The sequence below is a fragment of the Patagioenas fasciata genome, chromosome 6 (assembly GCF_037038585.1).
Source record: "Patagioenas fasciata isolate bPatFas1 chromosome 6, bPatFas1.hap1, whole genome shotgun sequence".
Classification (NCBI taxonomy): domain Eukaryota; kingdom Metazoa; phylum Chordata; class Aves; order Columbiformes; family Columbidae; genus Patagioenas; species Patagioenas fasciata.
Genome location: NC_092525.1, coordinates 2,174,509 through 2,190,964, shown reverse-complemented (window position 1 = coordinate 2,190,964; position 16,456 = coordinate 2,174,509). Strand labels below are relative to the sequence as shown.

General features: G+C 48.8%; 1 protein-coding gene across 2 annotated transcripts; it reads left to right on the top strand.

Annotated features, from left to right (window-relative positions):
- The first annotated feature begins 2,420 nt into the window (after positions 1–2,420).
- LOC139828182 (uncharacterized) lies at positions 2,421–7,587 on the top strand. 2 transcript variants are annotated; one of them, XM_071809847.1, is made up of 5 exons: positions 4,222–4,627; positions 5,096–5,207; positions 6,552–6,650; positions 7,198–7,302; positions 7,388–7,587. In XM_071809847.1, exons 1-4 carry the CDS (start codon positions 4,290–4,292, stop codon positions 7,273–7,275), a joined length of 627 nt encoding a protein of 208 aa, XP_071665948.1. In that variant the 5' UTR covers positions 4,222–4,289; the 3' UTR covers positions 7,276–7,302; positions 7,388–7,587. The 2 variants fall into 2 exon arrangements, 1 of the variants encoding a protein (XP_071665948.1); XR_011739544.1 differs by lacking the exons at positions 4,222–4,627; positions 6,552–6,650; positions 7,198–7,302; positions 7,388–7,587 and adding exons at positions 2,421–2,678; positions 6,225–6,538.
- Positions 7,588–16,456: the final 8,869 nt, after the last annotated feature.

Below are 16,456 nucleotides of genomic sequence, written 5' to 3'. Positions count from 1 at the left end.
TTGGAGCCCGTCCTACCTAAACTGTAGAAAAGACAGCAGCCATGTGTATTTTTAAATAAAGATTAAATCAAGTCTGCTAGCTCATTATCTCTAAGCGTTCTACTGTGATCACCTCCCTCCCAAGGTTTTGTGTCTATTGTATCAGGGCCTGACACCCACGGCCACAGTGGATGAATCACCATGGGCACAGCACCAGGACCCGCTTGTTGGTGTCCAGGGTATCCACTCCAGCAGACACTGTTAGTAAAAGAGCACATCATGAAACTGGAAAACCATCTAATTCTGTCATTATACACATTCACTGCTCTTTTTTCTGCTTTATACCCCTGGTAGCTTTTTAAAATGGCACAGTTTGAAAAGGATTTCTGTTTTGGCCCTGCACACGGAGGCTGATTTTCCTTTTCTAGGGCCTTCCACCCGGTTCACCGCACCCGTGTGATCACTGCGCTGCACGTGGGCAAAATCAGCTGTGCCCTGTGTTTCTCCCATAAAATAGTAAGAATGCTAATACAATCGTGCCAGGAACTACCTTCACTGTGAATATTTGAAGGAACCCACTGCTAATGTATTGTTAATTGGTACTTGTATTATGGATTAGATGCAACAAAAATCCATACTTTCTTTTATCCTTTGCTGTACAGGAGGTGGTTGAACTTTTCTATAGCAGATTCAATCACCTGTTGTAAAGCGAGATGGTTGTCTCCTGTGAGGAAGCAGGGTAGATTTACCCATGCTCTATAAGCACCATGGATGAGCTATATAGAGTAACAGCTTAAAAACAAACCAACCGACAACAAGAAGCTAACGATCAAAACAACAAAAGGAAAAAAAACCCAAACAAACCAACCCAAAAGCGCAGAGGCTCCTGAACGCCCCCTCTCAGTGCTGTGCTGTCTGTTTCCAGGGAGCCCGTGGGGTGTCCCCACAACCGCAGACACAGGTGACCCGGCTGGGTGGTGCCAGCAGAGAACAGTTGGTGTGACCCAGCCCGCTGCGCTGCCCTGGGAAAGCCGGGGACAAAGGGCCGGGCCGGGGCATGGGGAGGTTGGTTCCAGCTCACGGATCAGCTCACAGCGACTGCGGAAACAGCCCCGAGCCGGGACGGGCCCGGCCGTGTGCTCCTGTCCCCCCGCCGCGGGGTCCTGGCTCTGGACATCGTTGCACAGGATCGTTTGAGAACCGTTCCTGAAGGATGCGCAGCGCCCAGAGCAGCAGCGCCTGCCCGGCTGCTGCTCAGCCGAGGGTAAGGGCTGGAACTGACCCTGTAGCAGCAGCAGAGCTGCCACAGCTGCGGGCGAGCCGAGTTACTGCTGCAGACAAGACACGGGGCACAGGGAGAGGCAATGTATTTTATTAGGACAGAAGGCATCTTTAGGAAAAAAACACATTTTAGCAATGTCGGGCTATTATCTTTTATCAGTGTGTCTGCCATGTGCGCGGCTCTGGGAAAGCGCGTTCGGGGAGCTCAGGCTGCCCACGGGTCAAGAAAAAGCGCCCGCGCTGCGGGGCCCGGGGGGCGCTGCGTGACCGCGCTCGGTGCTGCCGTCTGGTGGCCACCGCCCGGAACTGCAGCTGGGGAGCGGCGCCCGGTGCCCGTGCCGCGGGTAAGAGGGGGACTCTGCCGCTGCGACCGAGGTCGTGCCCGTCAGAAAGGGGGGGGCAGCGGTCGGACGAGCCGCCGGGAAAAAAAGAGGCGCCCGGCTCTCCCGGGGCGGCCCCGCTGCGAGAGGAACGGGCGAGGCGGCAGGAGGAGGCGGCGTCGTCTCCTCGGTCCCGGGCACAGGGGAGAGAAACCTGCCGGCCGGAGCTCCTTAGGGCTCTCTCTGTTCACAATGAATTTAAGGGTAGGTGACCACCCGCCCCGCTTGTCAGCGTAAAGCAAAGGAGCGCGGTTTGTTGTTTCCTTTCAAACGCGGCTGCTGGAAGCCGCGCGGGCAAAGGGCGTGGGGGTCCCGGCAGGGCGGAGAGCAGACGGGTGAGGGTGCAGAGCGGGCCAATCAGATGGCGCGGGAAGGCTGGGGGGGGGGGGCGGATCGCTGATAGGCTACCAAGGCACGTCAATTGCCATTCTGTCCACCAATCAGATTGCCGGAGGGGCGGGTGTCGGACGCTCCGTACTGCGCATGCGCAAACTGCGAGTACTGATGGGCCAAGAGAATGATGATTGACTTGTCTTCGGCAGCCAATCGTGTTGCGGAAAGGGGCGGGTGCTGCTCTCTCCCTACTGCGCCTGCCCTCACTGCGAGCTCTGATAGGCGGAGAAAATGGTGATTGACGTGCCTAGGCAGGCTATCATTTTGCCGGAGGGGCGAGCGTTGCTGGCTCCTGGGCACCGGACGGAGCATCCAATAGGAGGACAGTGTGGGGGGGTGGAAAGCAGCCAATCAGCGCGGGTCCTGGCGAGCGGGTCCGTGGTGTCTCGGGGTGGGTACCGGGAATTAACGGGAACGGGGGTCGGGGCGGTTGCTGCAACCGGCGCCCGGGGACCTGGAGGTAGGCGGCTCAGGGCAGCCCTTCGTGAGGTCCCCGGAGGCGGCAGAAAGGCAGAGGGGAAGGAGGCGACAGCCGGGGGCCTCCCGCCGCGGAGGTCTCCGGGGCGCGGCGGGTGTCGGTGCCCGCGGAGCCCGGCGGGACGGTGGGAGAGTGCGAGGGGAACGGAGCGGCGAAAGAGGCGGCAGGTGAGTGCGGCCGCGGCGAGGGTGACCGTGCCGTTGGAACGGGAGGAGCGGGAGGGGCCGGCGCGGTGAGGAGGCGTTCGGTTCAGTTTTCCCCCTGCCCTTACGGCCGAGTTGGCGAAGCCGGTGGGAGGTGTGTGACCCCGAGGGCAGGTGCGCCGAAGGCTTGCGGTCTGGAGCCGTGTGTCCCTCCGGGACAGCAGTCCCTCCGGGAGCGGCGCAGCCCCCGTTAGTCGGGGGGAGACGTTTCAAACAAGAGCTAAGGCGCGGTGGCAGGCTCGGTGGCGTGGCGGGTCGGGCGCCGCTTCGGCGGGAGCTCGGGGCGAGGCCCGGCGGGTTCTGTGTTCTGTACGTGCGGCTTTCGTTCCGCGGCTCTCTGTGTGCTTTTTTGTTTTGTCGCGTTTGTTTTCTGGGGTTTATTTTGCGGGGTTCCCGCGAAACGCGGCACGACCGCTCGCCCGGGGCTGCCGCGGCGGTCTCAGTGCTGCCGCCCTGTGGCGAAACTCGGGTACTGCAGCGCACGGCCGGGGGAAGAGGCGCCGTTTGACCCGAAGCGGTCAGAAGTGCCAGAAACCAACGCCAGAACCGGCAGGAGCTGCGGCTTCGCAGTTCTGTCAGCATTGATCTTAGGACTCTGATTTTGATGCTAGTCGTTTTTACTTACATTACGCTACAGTGTTCTGTTTGGTACCGCTAGTGGGTAACAAATAATTGTGCTGTACCACAACGCGAGATGATAATATTTCATAGATTTATACTGCCAAAGAGTTTGCAAGTATATTGAAAAGGGGGGAATTCAAGAGAAGCTACCAAGTTAATGTATACTGCGATGAAGTTATAGAAGATGTACCCTTCATTAACCGGTTCACGTGGGGTAAATGCTTTCTGACCGCCTGCACGATGAGGGGATGTTTTTCACCTTTTAGATCCTTCTGCATGACAAGAGGGAGACAGAAGATTGAATAACACATTGTTTAGAAGCTGAGAGCTTAGTTTATATTTAACTAATAGATGTGTTGTCAGTGAGAAACTAAACATTTATAAGTAACTTCATCAATTATTTCTTAGGCTAGATATATTGTATGTTTAAAATTTAAAACAATTGTAATTAATATGTAGCAGCTGTGTGACTATAAGCAATGCAAGAGCATCCAGTCGTGGGAGCACTTACAGAGGACGACCCCCAGAGCTCCCCAGTGCAGATGAAAGAAACATTGCCTGCTTAACGGTGTAATTTACTCTGCTGTCAAGCTTATTTCTCCGTTTCAGTACGAGCCCGTCCTGTGGCCTCACAGGGCTGTGTCCTGTGGCGGTGCTGTGGGGAAGGGGCGAGATGCTTTCCTGCACCGGTGGATGTGTTTGCTTTTATGCTGAGCGTGTCCTAAACGGTGTCAGTTTGTCTTAATGCTGTCTGGTGTTGCTGCAGTTGCTCTGTTTTTTTGAGGATGCCTTGTGTTTTGAGGTGGCCCGTTTCCCTCGAATCCTCCGTTAGCTCAGCTGCTCTCCTGTCCCTTCTTCTGACTAATTCCTCTGCTTTCTCCTGCTCTATTGTTTTCAGAGGTTGAACTCTAATTTGGAATTTCTGTGTTTCTGAGGGGGAGCTGTGAACGCCCGATGCTCAGCAGACCCGCCAGCCCAGGCGGGGAATGGAACCTGGGGAGCAGCGCCCGGGTGGGAGACGCGGCGCCGTCCTCCGTCCCCAGCGTGCCGCAGAGGAGCAGGAGGCGACAGCCGGCCGGGGGCAGACGCCGGGTGCGTCCCCAGCTCGCCAGAGCTCCCCCCGAGCCTCCTCCCGCGGCCCCGCTCGCCCCGTGCAGCCGCCCCCAGCTCCGGCAGCTCCTGCGAGCCCGTCCCGTGTTCCTGGGCCGCTCCCTAGCCCCGTCGCGAAGGCGGCAAGCCGGCCCTCGGCACCTCTCCGGTGGCCCCTGCGGAAGGAGCAGGCTGGGGCAGGGGTGAGCTACGGTGCTAACGGCCGCTGCTTCTTCTCTCCCTCTCCCAGAGGCCGCGCTGAGGATGTGGCCGTTCGCTCCCAGCCCGGGGGATGCCGTTGGCTGCGCCCGCCTCGGGCTGGCGAGGCTCGTCTGGCAGCGTGGCGGGAGAAGGGACGGGGGAGCACGTCCCGTGCGTGGGCGGGGGCTGCTGCTGCTGGAGCCAGAGAGGTTGGGGAGAGGTAAAGAGGAAGAAATGCGGGGCCGTCGGCCCAACGTCCGCTTCCTGCGGCGGGCGAGAGAGCGAGCCCCTCTCTCCGGGTGGCGAAGGCTCCCTCTGCGCGGCGTGCGGCGGGCTGGGGGCCAACGTGCGCGGCAGGGTCCGTGCGCGTATCCTGGAGCGGGACGGCTGCCTGGCGAGCGAGCCAGCGAGGCTCCATGTCCCCGAAGCCTCGTCTCGTGGAGCCCTGACACCCCACCGTGTTCTCCTAGGCTGAGGACGGCCGAGCGCCCCGAGTTACCGGAGAGGAAGGGAGGAGAGAAGGAGACGGGAGCGTCTGAGCTGTTAGAAGCCTCCTGGCAGGCACCGAAAGCGAGAGCCGCTGTGAGTCCCTGGCCCTCGGGGCCTCGTCCCCGGCTTGTGTGTCCTGGTCCCTCCCTGCCCCTCCTTGGTGGTGGTTTTGGTTTATTATTATTATTTTAAAATTTTGCTTCCCTATACCTCTCCTTTTCTCTCTATTTTTGTGTCCTGCTCCATCTTCTATAGCTGTTTTTCCCTTTTCCATATCTTTGTCTTGATCTGCATCAGTCTCTTTTTTTCCCCACAGTTTCTCTGGCCTGTTCCCTGCTGTTCTTTTCTTCTCAGTACCTGTACGTGCAGCTCTTATCTCCCACCTTCCTATCTCTCTTCTTCCTGCCTTGCCCTTCTCTCTCTATTCGTTTGTCTCGCTCACTGTTGCTGGCGTTTTTTGTTCAGCATCTCAGCGTTCCATTCCTCCTTCCTGTTCATCTCTTATTCTTTCTGACCTTTAATGCTGCTCCCTGTCCCATTGTTTCTCGCTGTATCCCTGTGTCCTGCTCCCTACCCACAGTCATATTCTTCCCTGTCCTGTTGGCCATCCCAGGTTTCTTCCGCCATCTCCATCCTCGCCCCATCTCTTGGTCCTGCTCCCTACCCGCCCCGGTTCCTGTTTCTCTGCCCTTCTCCTTGTCTTACTCCTGGTTTCTCTGTCCTCTTCCCTCTTTGTTTTTGTTTCTCTGTCGCTCTGCCCTGCTCCCTGTCACTGCGTTTCCTCCTTCCTGTCTCTGTCCCGCAGCCCGGCGCCCACTTCTCCTTTGTCTGTCTCTCCCACTGCCCATTCTAGGATTTTTCCCACCGTCTCTGTCTCCTGCTCCTTGTCTCTCATTTTGGCCTCTTCTTCCCTTTGCCCTGCTCCCTGGCCCTTTTGCCCCTCTCTCTGTGTCACCTTGTCTTGCTCCCTGTCGCTATCTTTCTCTGGCAAGCTTACCCTCCTTTTCAAAGGAATCACAAAATCACTTTGTTGGAAAAGATAACTGCAATTTAAAATATCTTTACCCTTTGAAGAAACAGCCTGGAAAAGATAATTTTTTTTTTTTTCAGTGGGGCGGTTCACGAGGACGGATGGGCTGCTGGGCTCTTCAATGACAGCATCCAGGGCGAGGAAGGAAATCTTGGCTATACTTGGGTGATGTCTGTGTCTGTGTTCTGTGTGTATCTGGGAAAATGTGTTCTAGGGAACTCAGACTGCCAATGAGTCAAAAATGGCCTGGTTATCCAAAAAACGCAAACGCTCCAGTGGCCGTATCAACAGCTGTACTGAAGATGGTGCAAAATACTTTTTTCTCCACTCAACTGTAGCCTTCACAAGAAAAAAGGAAGTGTCAGGTTCCTCTCCAGCTTTGTTCTGAAGGGCTTTTCCTCTTTCAGCTGGATGTCTGCTGCCACCGTTTCACCGCGGTTGCCCCGTCTTCTGCTACAGAAGTACCAGACAGACAGAAGGAATCCAGAGCGGTCTGCCCGTACAAGGTACGGCTAGGACGCGTGTCTGCACTTTTCCTGAGGTACTTGTAGAGTGGACTTTAAAGTTAACATTAAGAATGCACCGACTCTCCTTCTATATTTTTAATACGAAATATTTTACCAGGAGTACTAAAAATAAGGTCTGTTCTGGAGCACGGTACACCTGTGCAGAGCTCACCTCCCTCTGGTTATTTTCTCTTCCTGAAAGCGTAATCTTCTGTTTCTGTGGGCTTACTATTGAATGATACTATGGAAATGATTTTGTACTAAAAGAGGAAAGGAGGTGTTTGTAAGAGTTCAGATGTCCAGAAGAAACAACCTGATTCAATGACAAATGCTTTGTTCTTTTTCACTCAATAGGTTTTTAAAATATCTTAGAATAGTACTCAAAAAGCTGACAGAGATACAGGCACCTGGGCAAATCGGTTTTGTTCTGCGTGTTTGCCAGGTGTTCCCAAGAAGCACTTTCAGCCTCGTAACTGGTGGCGGTGAGTCCATGTGTGGTTTGGATGAGTTATTGTTTCAATAGTGACTTTTTTCTCTTAACCTACAGTGTGTAGTTCTGACTTCAGTTGGTAAGAAATCTTCCAAAACGGCAGCATTCCTCATTCCAAGAAGCTGCATTTTATGAACCTGCCCTCCGAGTGGATCTTCCCAGGTGATGTAGTGGGCAGTGGCCTCATCAACAACAGGACTGTTCATTTTCTTTGAAACAACCAACCAAAGTCCATTTCCTTCCGCAGAGCCCAGCACGGCAGGCCTGGCAAAGGTTGGTGGCACCGCTGGGCTTTGGGTTCCCGGTTGCGACAGTCGAGCTGTCACGGTCACAGAAACGTGTTCCCCTGTGTGCTGCAGTGCAGCCAAAAGTGTTCGTGAGTCTGACGCTCCTTTTTCGTAGCCTTATGCTGCACTGCAGGAATGGGGATATTTATTTATTTTTTAAAGTAAACCCATGTCTTCTATCTCACTGATTTTCCTATCAATGAAACTTAAAGCAAATAAAATGGTCTAATTTACATGTTGACTTCCATAGTTAAGAGTAATTGTTGAGTAGGTGCAGCATATAATTTATTAGGTGTACTTAAGCAGATGGGTATTTGTTCTAAAAACTGAAAAAGAGAGGCAACTGGATGCTATGAGTGTTTCCCCAATATCTGACAGCGTGCTCTGACGTACTTTGTTTCTGTCTGGCTCTCAGTGGCGCTTTTCCCTGGCAGGTCGGGGTGTCCCTCGTGCTTGAGCCGTGCAGCTGGCCACGTGTCACTGCTCATCGTGCCACACGCCAAGTGTGAATCGATAGCTCTGTCTAAATATACATAAATGTAATAATATGATTGTAACAATATGCCAACATCTGCAAGTCTAGAAAGATATTTGTGTCCAAAGAGAAGGCTAAACAGGTGCGTAACTATAAATGGATATTCTAGATAATAAGTGGTGATATATATAAGCATAAACAGATATTCTGTATAAGTTTAAGCAGATATATACATGTAAATGCATACGCAAGTGTGTAGATGTCTAAGTAGATATATATTACAGTGGAAATAGATGATATATATGAATCAAATATATTCCCTAAATACATACATATGTGTAAAAAGAGACATAGGAGTCAATGTCAGTGATGTACAAGGTTTTTAAAATGCAAAGAAATTCTGTTTATAGAAAGGATTAAAAAACTCATCCTTACCCGGAAATGTCTCTGGCGGGTGCACTTGAGGGAAAGGCCTGAGCTGCCCCCAGGGAGCAGAACGGCACCCGCACCTGGTCAGCGGTGGGAGCAGGGGCTGGGGGGCTCTGTGTGCGAGCCAGACGCTTCGTTCCATAACTGCGGCAGCCGGGGAGCTGCTGCGAGCTCTCTGCTGAGTGACTGACTGTGTGGTGATGGTTTTTACTGCTCACAGGGCACTGGGCGAGCCCAATTTAGTTTTCTTGTAATCTAACTTAAGTAAAAGCATACTGAATAGAATTAATCACCCGACTTACAAGGCTGTGTGTCGTCTTTGTGTTTGTGGCTTGTTTTTTTTTTTTTGTTTGAGTACGCTCTCTGCTTCATGTTGCTGGGAAAACCGTGTGCTGTAAAGTTCTGCTCATATTTACCAAAAGCAGCTGCAGGTTACACTGGACATCTGTGAGATCAGGTGTGGTTTGTACTTCGCAGGGAAAGAAACAGAAAACAGGAAAAGAAATAGAACGAGAATTAATAGAAGTAGAAATAATAGAAATAGATGGGGTCGAATAGAAACAGAACAGAGCAGAGGGTCGTGCCGGATATGCAAATCTCCTCGGGGCTTGGGCAGGGAGGTGAGTAGGCGGGGAGAATGCAAATTGAGATTCGAAGCCTGCAAATCAGATTGCGAGAGATAAGAGGAGGGGCGGGGCGCGGATGGGGCGGAGAAATGCAAATCAGAGGCGTGGCTACGCAAATAGGGCACTAGAGAGCTCGAACGGGCCGCCGGGAGGTTCCGCCGAGGAGGGTTCTCTGGGTGGGGTGATTCTCTAGAGCGGATTCTCTGTTCCGCGTTGTCCCGGGTGACTCGTTTGCTGTGGGTGATCCCGGGTGGTCACCCCGGTGCAGGTCACCCCCGCACGCACGCGCACGTTCAGCCCCGGTTCCGCGCATGCGCCGTGGCGCCCCGGTGCTCCCGCGGTGCACCGGCCGCCGGGTGTCGCTGGTGCTGCCGCCCGGTGGCCACAGCGCGGTACTGCAGCCCGGCGCGGGGAGTGCGGCATCGGGCTCAAACCAGAGCTCAAGCCCTGCGCTTGTGGGACGGCCTAGTAGAGCTGGACTTCGGTTTGGAGGAGTTTTAATGCACGTGTTAAATTCCAGAGGAAAACTTTGTCTAGTCAGTTAATTGATACGGTTTTAGTGGCATGTTTTACATGTTAATATACAAAGCAGGGTTACAGTGTTCTGTAACATGCATAGGAGGACGTATATTTAAGACAATTCTAGATGTAAACAAGCATTATGGTTCTTATTGGGATATTTTGGCATCTAAACTCTTAAATGGGGGAAAACGTGTGAAGCTCCTGCTAGAACCACTGCAGAGTGGTGAAGAATGAATGTGGGACAGATCACGTTTAGATGCTTCACTCCTGTCATTTTCAGTCCATAAGGAAGCCAAATAACATGTTTGTGATTTATAAACGTTACTTTAATGTTCATGGTTTTTGCAGGTCACACATCCCAGGGTCTCAGCTGCTGCAGTTCACATAATGTACAGTGAACAGGAGGCGCTGGGTGTCCCCAAAGCGCGCTTCAAATCTGTAGGGTACTCTTACCTGGAACCCTCATTTAACATTTACCGTCTTTGGTTTTCTGAGTGTATTCAAATAAGTAGTAGTTTATTTTTAATGCATCATATTCAATTTATGTTAAAACACTTTCTTTCTAATCTGTGAAAGTATGCAACGTGACTCAATATGTTTGAATTGTAATTATTTGCCAGGTAACACGTAGTGGAAATAATCTTTATTATGATAGTGATGTTTTTCTCAAGGATTCTGCTAAGAAAAGCGAATTTCTCAGATTAAATGGGTAGAAGTCAGCCAATACCTTTTTCAAAGAATGTGAGTTTGTCTCTACCTCTGTGACTAGTTGGAAGTATTCGGGTGTACATAATGTATACATTAAAAACAAATAAAGGCATCACTGATGTTCTGTTGTTGTGTATGGGTGTTTTTTCCTGTTGCTTCATAGTGGTCCAGACAAACTAAACAGAACACAACAGCAGAGTATGAGTCAGTGCACCTGGAGCTGGATCGTGTCATCTTGATCTTTATCACAAGAGACGTGCGATTCAATCACACTAAAAGAATATTACCAAATTGATATATGTCCACCTGTAAAATAATCGCTACATGCTTCGGTACAGTCTGTGTAGTTATGACAACATAATTTAGATAGCAGCAATTTTTAACCTGTTTTTTCCCTGGTAAATAATTTGTGAAGATAGAATGGAAGAAAAAGATTAACAAAAGTTTCACTAAATAATTGTGTTCATAAAAAAAAAAAAATAGATTTTGTTATGATTTCCATTCAATTTCTGATCTGTTTACTTTTGTTTTACAGTTATCTCAAAATTCCTGGATACAGAGCAACTACTTTCCATTTCGGCACAGGTTCCAAAGCAGGATAAGGTATGTTTCAAAATGCACCTTAGATGAGCAGTTACCTGGCTATATAGAAGTGTGGCACCTATGCATGATATGGTAGGAAAAAGACTGCGCCTTACAAAGACACGGACTAATGTTGTCATAGTCTGAGAGTGTATCTTATTGTACAGCAGCAGGAGATTCTATAGGAGAACGTTAGAAACATTTGGGTTTGCTTCAATATCACGTTTATCTTAATTTATACAAACTGACTGCAAAAGCTGTTGACTTTTTCATCACTCCCCACTCTCATTCTCTGTAAATGTTCATCCTGTTTGACAGTACCAGGATGAGAGAGGAATTTTCTTCACATCAGCATAAAAGGAAAAAGTGTTAACAGACATTTACTCTCTTATTTTTGGAGGTTAATACAATTTTTAATAGCCAAAAGAAAATTAGGCATCTTTCTTACTAGAAATTAAATACTTTCTTAGCTTTTAGGTAAGACAAATTAAGATAAATCAGTCTCTATTGTCTAGAAAGATCATTTTGAAAATGGTTCTTAAGAAGCACTCTTGACCTGGCTCGGCTGTGCTTGTAATGCAGATAAACCTGTATCGATCACTGAGTCAGCTGTGTGAACACGCGAGGTCAGCGATGGGACGTGGCTGTCGGTTCCCGTGACACAGACGCTGCACGAGCCAAGCGCAGGTTTTTCGTGCAGATGTTCCGTGTTCCCCCCGCACAGCACCGGACAGAAAACGAAGCACGTCCTGGCAGAGCATCAGCCAGAACAGTGTCTGGCAGCCCCTTCTGCGGGCGGTTCTCACCTCGGCCCGTGCTTTTCTGCTGGGCTGTGAATGCAAGGAGCAGCAATGTAGTGAAGAACTGATTCCTGTGAAGTTTTCCCAGGGTCCTGTCTTAGGGATTAAAAGAGTGCCCTGCTCTTATCTGTCACCTTCAATCACATGTCTTACCAGGTGCACCAAAATGAAATGTGGATAAAAGCGCTTATTGCTAAAAGCATAAATAGACAATAGAGCTATAAATGCTTATAACAAGATAGTTTCCTTGAAGGACAAGCAATAGTTGCTGTGTTGATGTTAAAGCTTCATCAGGAAGGCATTTTCTTGCTCAGCGCAGGTTCAGTCTGTGAGCGCGTTGTGCCCCGTGTTGCAGCCCCTGGAGCCTCAGGAGCTGGTGAACAGGGGAGGCTCCGTCACAGAGCGCCCGGGAGAGCTACTGAATGTTCTTCAGGTTCATGTTCCTTACAGCCCCCTCTTTCCCCCTCAGGATTTATAGAGAATTTCACCTCTGAAGTCTTCTGGGAGCTGGAGACAGACAGAATCTTTGCCTTGAAAATCACTCCAGTGATCACTTCAGGATCTTTCAGAGAGAGATTTTGTTCATCAGACCTTGTCTTGTATATTGATCTGTACGTTAACACGTGCACTACAAATATCAAACCAAGATAAACACGTGTAGCTCACTACTGGATCTGGGTTAGACCACACACAGCAGTAACCGCTGTGCGCCTGAGGCAGCGGAACCTCAGCTTTTTTCTACCAAGCATATTGTAACCGTTCCATTATAAGTTGCATTTGTCTGCTGTACCTGAGTAGGATATTTCTGCCAATGCGTTGGAGGCTTCTGCTTGCCTGTGTTCGTGCTGGTGTGCCAGCATCCTAGGGACTTACAACTTTGTCACCTCTCCGTGTCTTCTCGCGGGCTGACTTGACTGCTTACTCAATGACTTATCTAATGCCAGTTAAAGCAATCAGGTACAGGCTCGGTCAAGGTTGTAGTAAATGCAGAAAAATCTCTTTAATGACACATCAGAAAGCTGAATGTTTGTTGCTCCCAGCTTTCATTGCAGAGATCTGTAACACGAAGGAAAGATCAGGTGCGTGACTAAAGCTGGCTGGATGTCTTTGTGTATACAGAGGACCATGCACACCGAACTTGTAACTGCGCTGTTTCCAATCGCAACTGGCCACAATATAGCAGAGCATGTTATCAATGTTAATTCAAGAGCTAACTCCATTGCTTTTATTAAATGCTGGATTGACCTATTCAGTGTGTTCCCCTCTCCATACAAGTTTTCATTGCAGAACATCCCCAGCTGTCCGTGTGTGGGGAGGTGACTCCGATTCAGGTCCCCTTAGTTAGAAAAGAGTATATGGGGTACTCAAGGACCATAAACAAAAAAACCCCAACACCTTTTATTTTGCAGCTTGGCCCAATTAGCAGGAAGATTTACGCTACTTAAGCCAAATTGGTGAACAGTTTAACAGCCAAAGGGTTTACACAAAGGAGTTTTGTGGCTCTAAGCCTTAGGTTATACTGCTCATAGAGGGAGAGGAGATGAAATAAGGGTGTAGGAAAGGAAAAGAGAAGCAAAGAAGGAGAACGAAAGGCCCGTCCCCTCCCATGTCAGCCCGCGGCCTTTGTCTGCGGGCCTCGGCTGGTGTTGGGATGTAAATCGCGATTCACCTTCTCCTGAGTGCCCCATCTGCTGCTGGACACGGTGTCCATACGGGATTGTTTTCGCTCTGAGTGACCCATTGCTGCGGGATGAGCTGTTGTTGCCATAATGTCTGAGACATAATTCTGTTGAGTCTCTGGCGCAGGAGGCAGATGGTGCTTGTCTGAAAAACCCCCAGTTTCAATCACTACAAGTGTTCATGGTTTGTTCAACATGAACGTTCTCTCATCCTAAGGGGACTGTCAACTGGCAATCTTGGTGAGATGCGTTACTGGAGAAATCGTGTCATCGGTGAAATCAAGTGCTTCCTCTTATGAAATCTGTGTATATAAGCAAATTAAAGGTATCTGGACAAAACAAAACATCCTTAAGAGACCCTCCTGTCTCAGTCATTCTGGCCGGGGTCTGAGTGGCTGGAACATGAGGGTGGGCAGGATCAGGGCAGTGAGCAGCAGGGAACACCAAGAGTCACTCGTCCTTTCTTCTCAGGGCAGCACCGCACTGTGATCATCTGCAGTGCTCAGAATCCTGTGATTTAACAGCACAAATTCTTCTATCATGCAATAGTTCCCACATCTGGTATCTTCTCAGCCAGGAACAAGATGGGTTTAGGGAGGGGATTGCAGATGTAAAGCGTTACCCGCAGTGTGTGGAAAGAAGATGCTCAGAGCCATGAACTGGTTGAGAACTGGGGGTCCCCGGTCTGCAGTTGGTGTTTTGTCTGCTCATTAGACACTGGCGCTAAGTGCTCAAGCAAACTTTCCTTTCCACAGCCAGGCCCACCTGGGAGTTGGTTGAATGCATGAGCTGTCTTTAAAGAACACGTGAATTTATCTGATTCTCCGCTGGATTTTTTTCCCCCGTAGCTTTATGCCACCAGATTTGTTGCATTAATATGTTACTTAGAGAATTCCCTGCAGACCCACCTCTCAAGCCTCTTGTCATGTTACTTACCTGACACATTCAATGCCTATACATCTCAGTAACAGTGTGCATCTTTGTACAACACAAACATGTGCGTGTGTGTATGCACATAAAGGTATGTAATTTGGGTCAAATCTTTATTTGCTGTATGTAGGTATGATAACACAACTTGCAGAAAAACACAACCTACCAATGAAAACAAGTTTCAGCTCTGCCCATGGGTGTTTTACCCGGATGACTGTTGATTGTTCACCGTTACCCACCGGCGTCCTTTAAAACTCACAAAGGTATTGGGACTAGATTTGTTTTTTCATAACATGTTTGTATACTTAATGTATAATACATTAATAAAGTGCACATTATACAGTAATTTAAGCAACAAAATAATTTCAGTGGAGATTTCTGGAAGTAAATGAAGGTATAACTGACGTATTTTATAGCTGCCCAATTTGTAGTTAATATGGTCAAAAATGTGCGATTACATGCAGTTATGTTGTGTGTAGATGTGCAGTTGTATACCTTGCTGATAACTGCATCCTATTGTGGGTATTTTCATAAGAATTGATATGGGAAAATGAATCCAGGTGGTGTTTCTTCCACTCCCCCCTCCTATATTGTTGTGTTTGCTCTTTAGAAACTGTTTCTGATAATACGGCAAGTTGTTATTGTTGGTTTGAATTCCCTGTAGATCACTGAAATGAAACACACACAGCTTCATTTCAGCAGGTTTAATAGAAATGAATGGGAGATATCAGGAGACCCTGAGGGAAATGTATCACATGAACTACTTGTGAGACCATTTAAAACTATTTATTATGTGTTAACTACACTTATTTTGTCCAATTAATAGCTAATTGCACGCTTTCTTAAAGCTATCTTTCTGTTGAGTTATGGCTCCTTACAGAAATAACCCAAAGCACACTGATCCAGTGTCCTTCTTGAGCCAAAAAACCCTCACAAAGTGTATTTTATTAAACATGACTACAAACATATAGGCATTTATCAGTAAGGGTGGCCTTCATATTTACTGATTTTTATGGGTGAATTATCTACACAAAGTGACACAATGCATTAATTCTGTAATGCAGAATGGTTACTTTTAGTCCGTTCCTTGCGTTTCCAGCAGAACTGTCTGTTCTGTGTTGTCCTTGCTGCGGGTCGGTTGCTCTGCCGTCTGGTTCAGGAGACTCACTGAGGGTAATGTCGCATGTCAATTTTATGGACATTCTTTCTAGAAACTCTGTGGGGTTTCTATTAACGTGAGGGCCTAGGGGAATTAGAGTTGCATTTGATGTATTGATAAAACACACTTGATTCCATAGCTGTATGTTTAGTTCATTCTCTTGTGAAGCTTTCTTATGAGCTGTTGGCATTTGAGCTGTGTGTCCTGTGTCTGATAGCAGAATTTGACCTGAGATGACGGTATAAACTTGGAATTTGCTTCAAATAAATATGTGCATTTGCCTGTATCTGGCAGAGATGATTGCATTTTATGAGTAACCTCCTATCCTGATGTATGGAGTATGAACTTTATGAGCTTGCTTTGTTTCTCCAAGTTGTGTAAAGTGACAGTATGTGCTGTGCAACAGTTAAATCAGTGTCTCTTTTCAGAATAGTGTGTAAAGTATTGAACAAGACCCGTGAGCGTGTTCATTGTCTGTACAAACTCTGACACCGTGTCGGTGCTGGATTTGCTGCTCTCATTGCCCACGCCTGCACTCTGTCTGATGATGGTGAGTTTCTCCATTGATGACATGATCATGGCCAGATAAAGACCCTCCTGGTGGAGAATAACCAGGCTGTTTGGTCTGGTTCCCCAACTGCTAAGCCCACGCGACGACTTTTTTTGGTCTCCGTAGGCTTTAGGTGGGTGTCTCTGGTCTGTCATTGCTGCTTTTGTGCTGATCTTCTTTCTGTCTCCATTCACTGGAATCACATCCTCCATTCAACTGCTGCAAGTCTGCACAGCCAGTCTGTTCAAGACAGCCAGTTTAAGCGTATTCTATTCAAAAGAAAGAAGTCTTTGGACACTCTGAGTTTACAGCTCTGTTCCGAAAGGGCACAAGTTAATACAGGTGGATCAACATTATGTAAATGCCATAGGACAAAATGTGGCTACTGTTGTTTATCTGCTACAATTTCTGCAGCATTTTCAGACAATTTTAGAAGTAGACTCTTGTAAGGAATCCAGGATCTTGTGCTTACCTGCATATTGCTCATTCTGCACATTGTCTTCAATTAATGCTGACCTGAGGTATTTATCTGCAGTACAACACAGTGTAGATACTAAATCAGGTCTGGA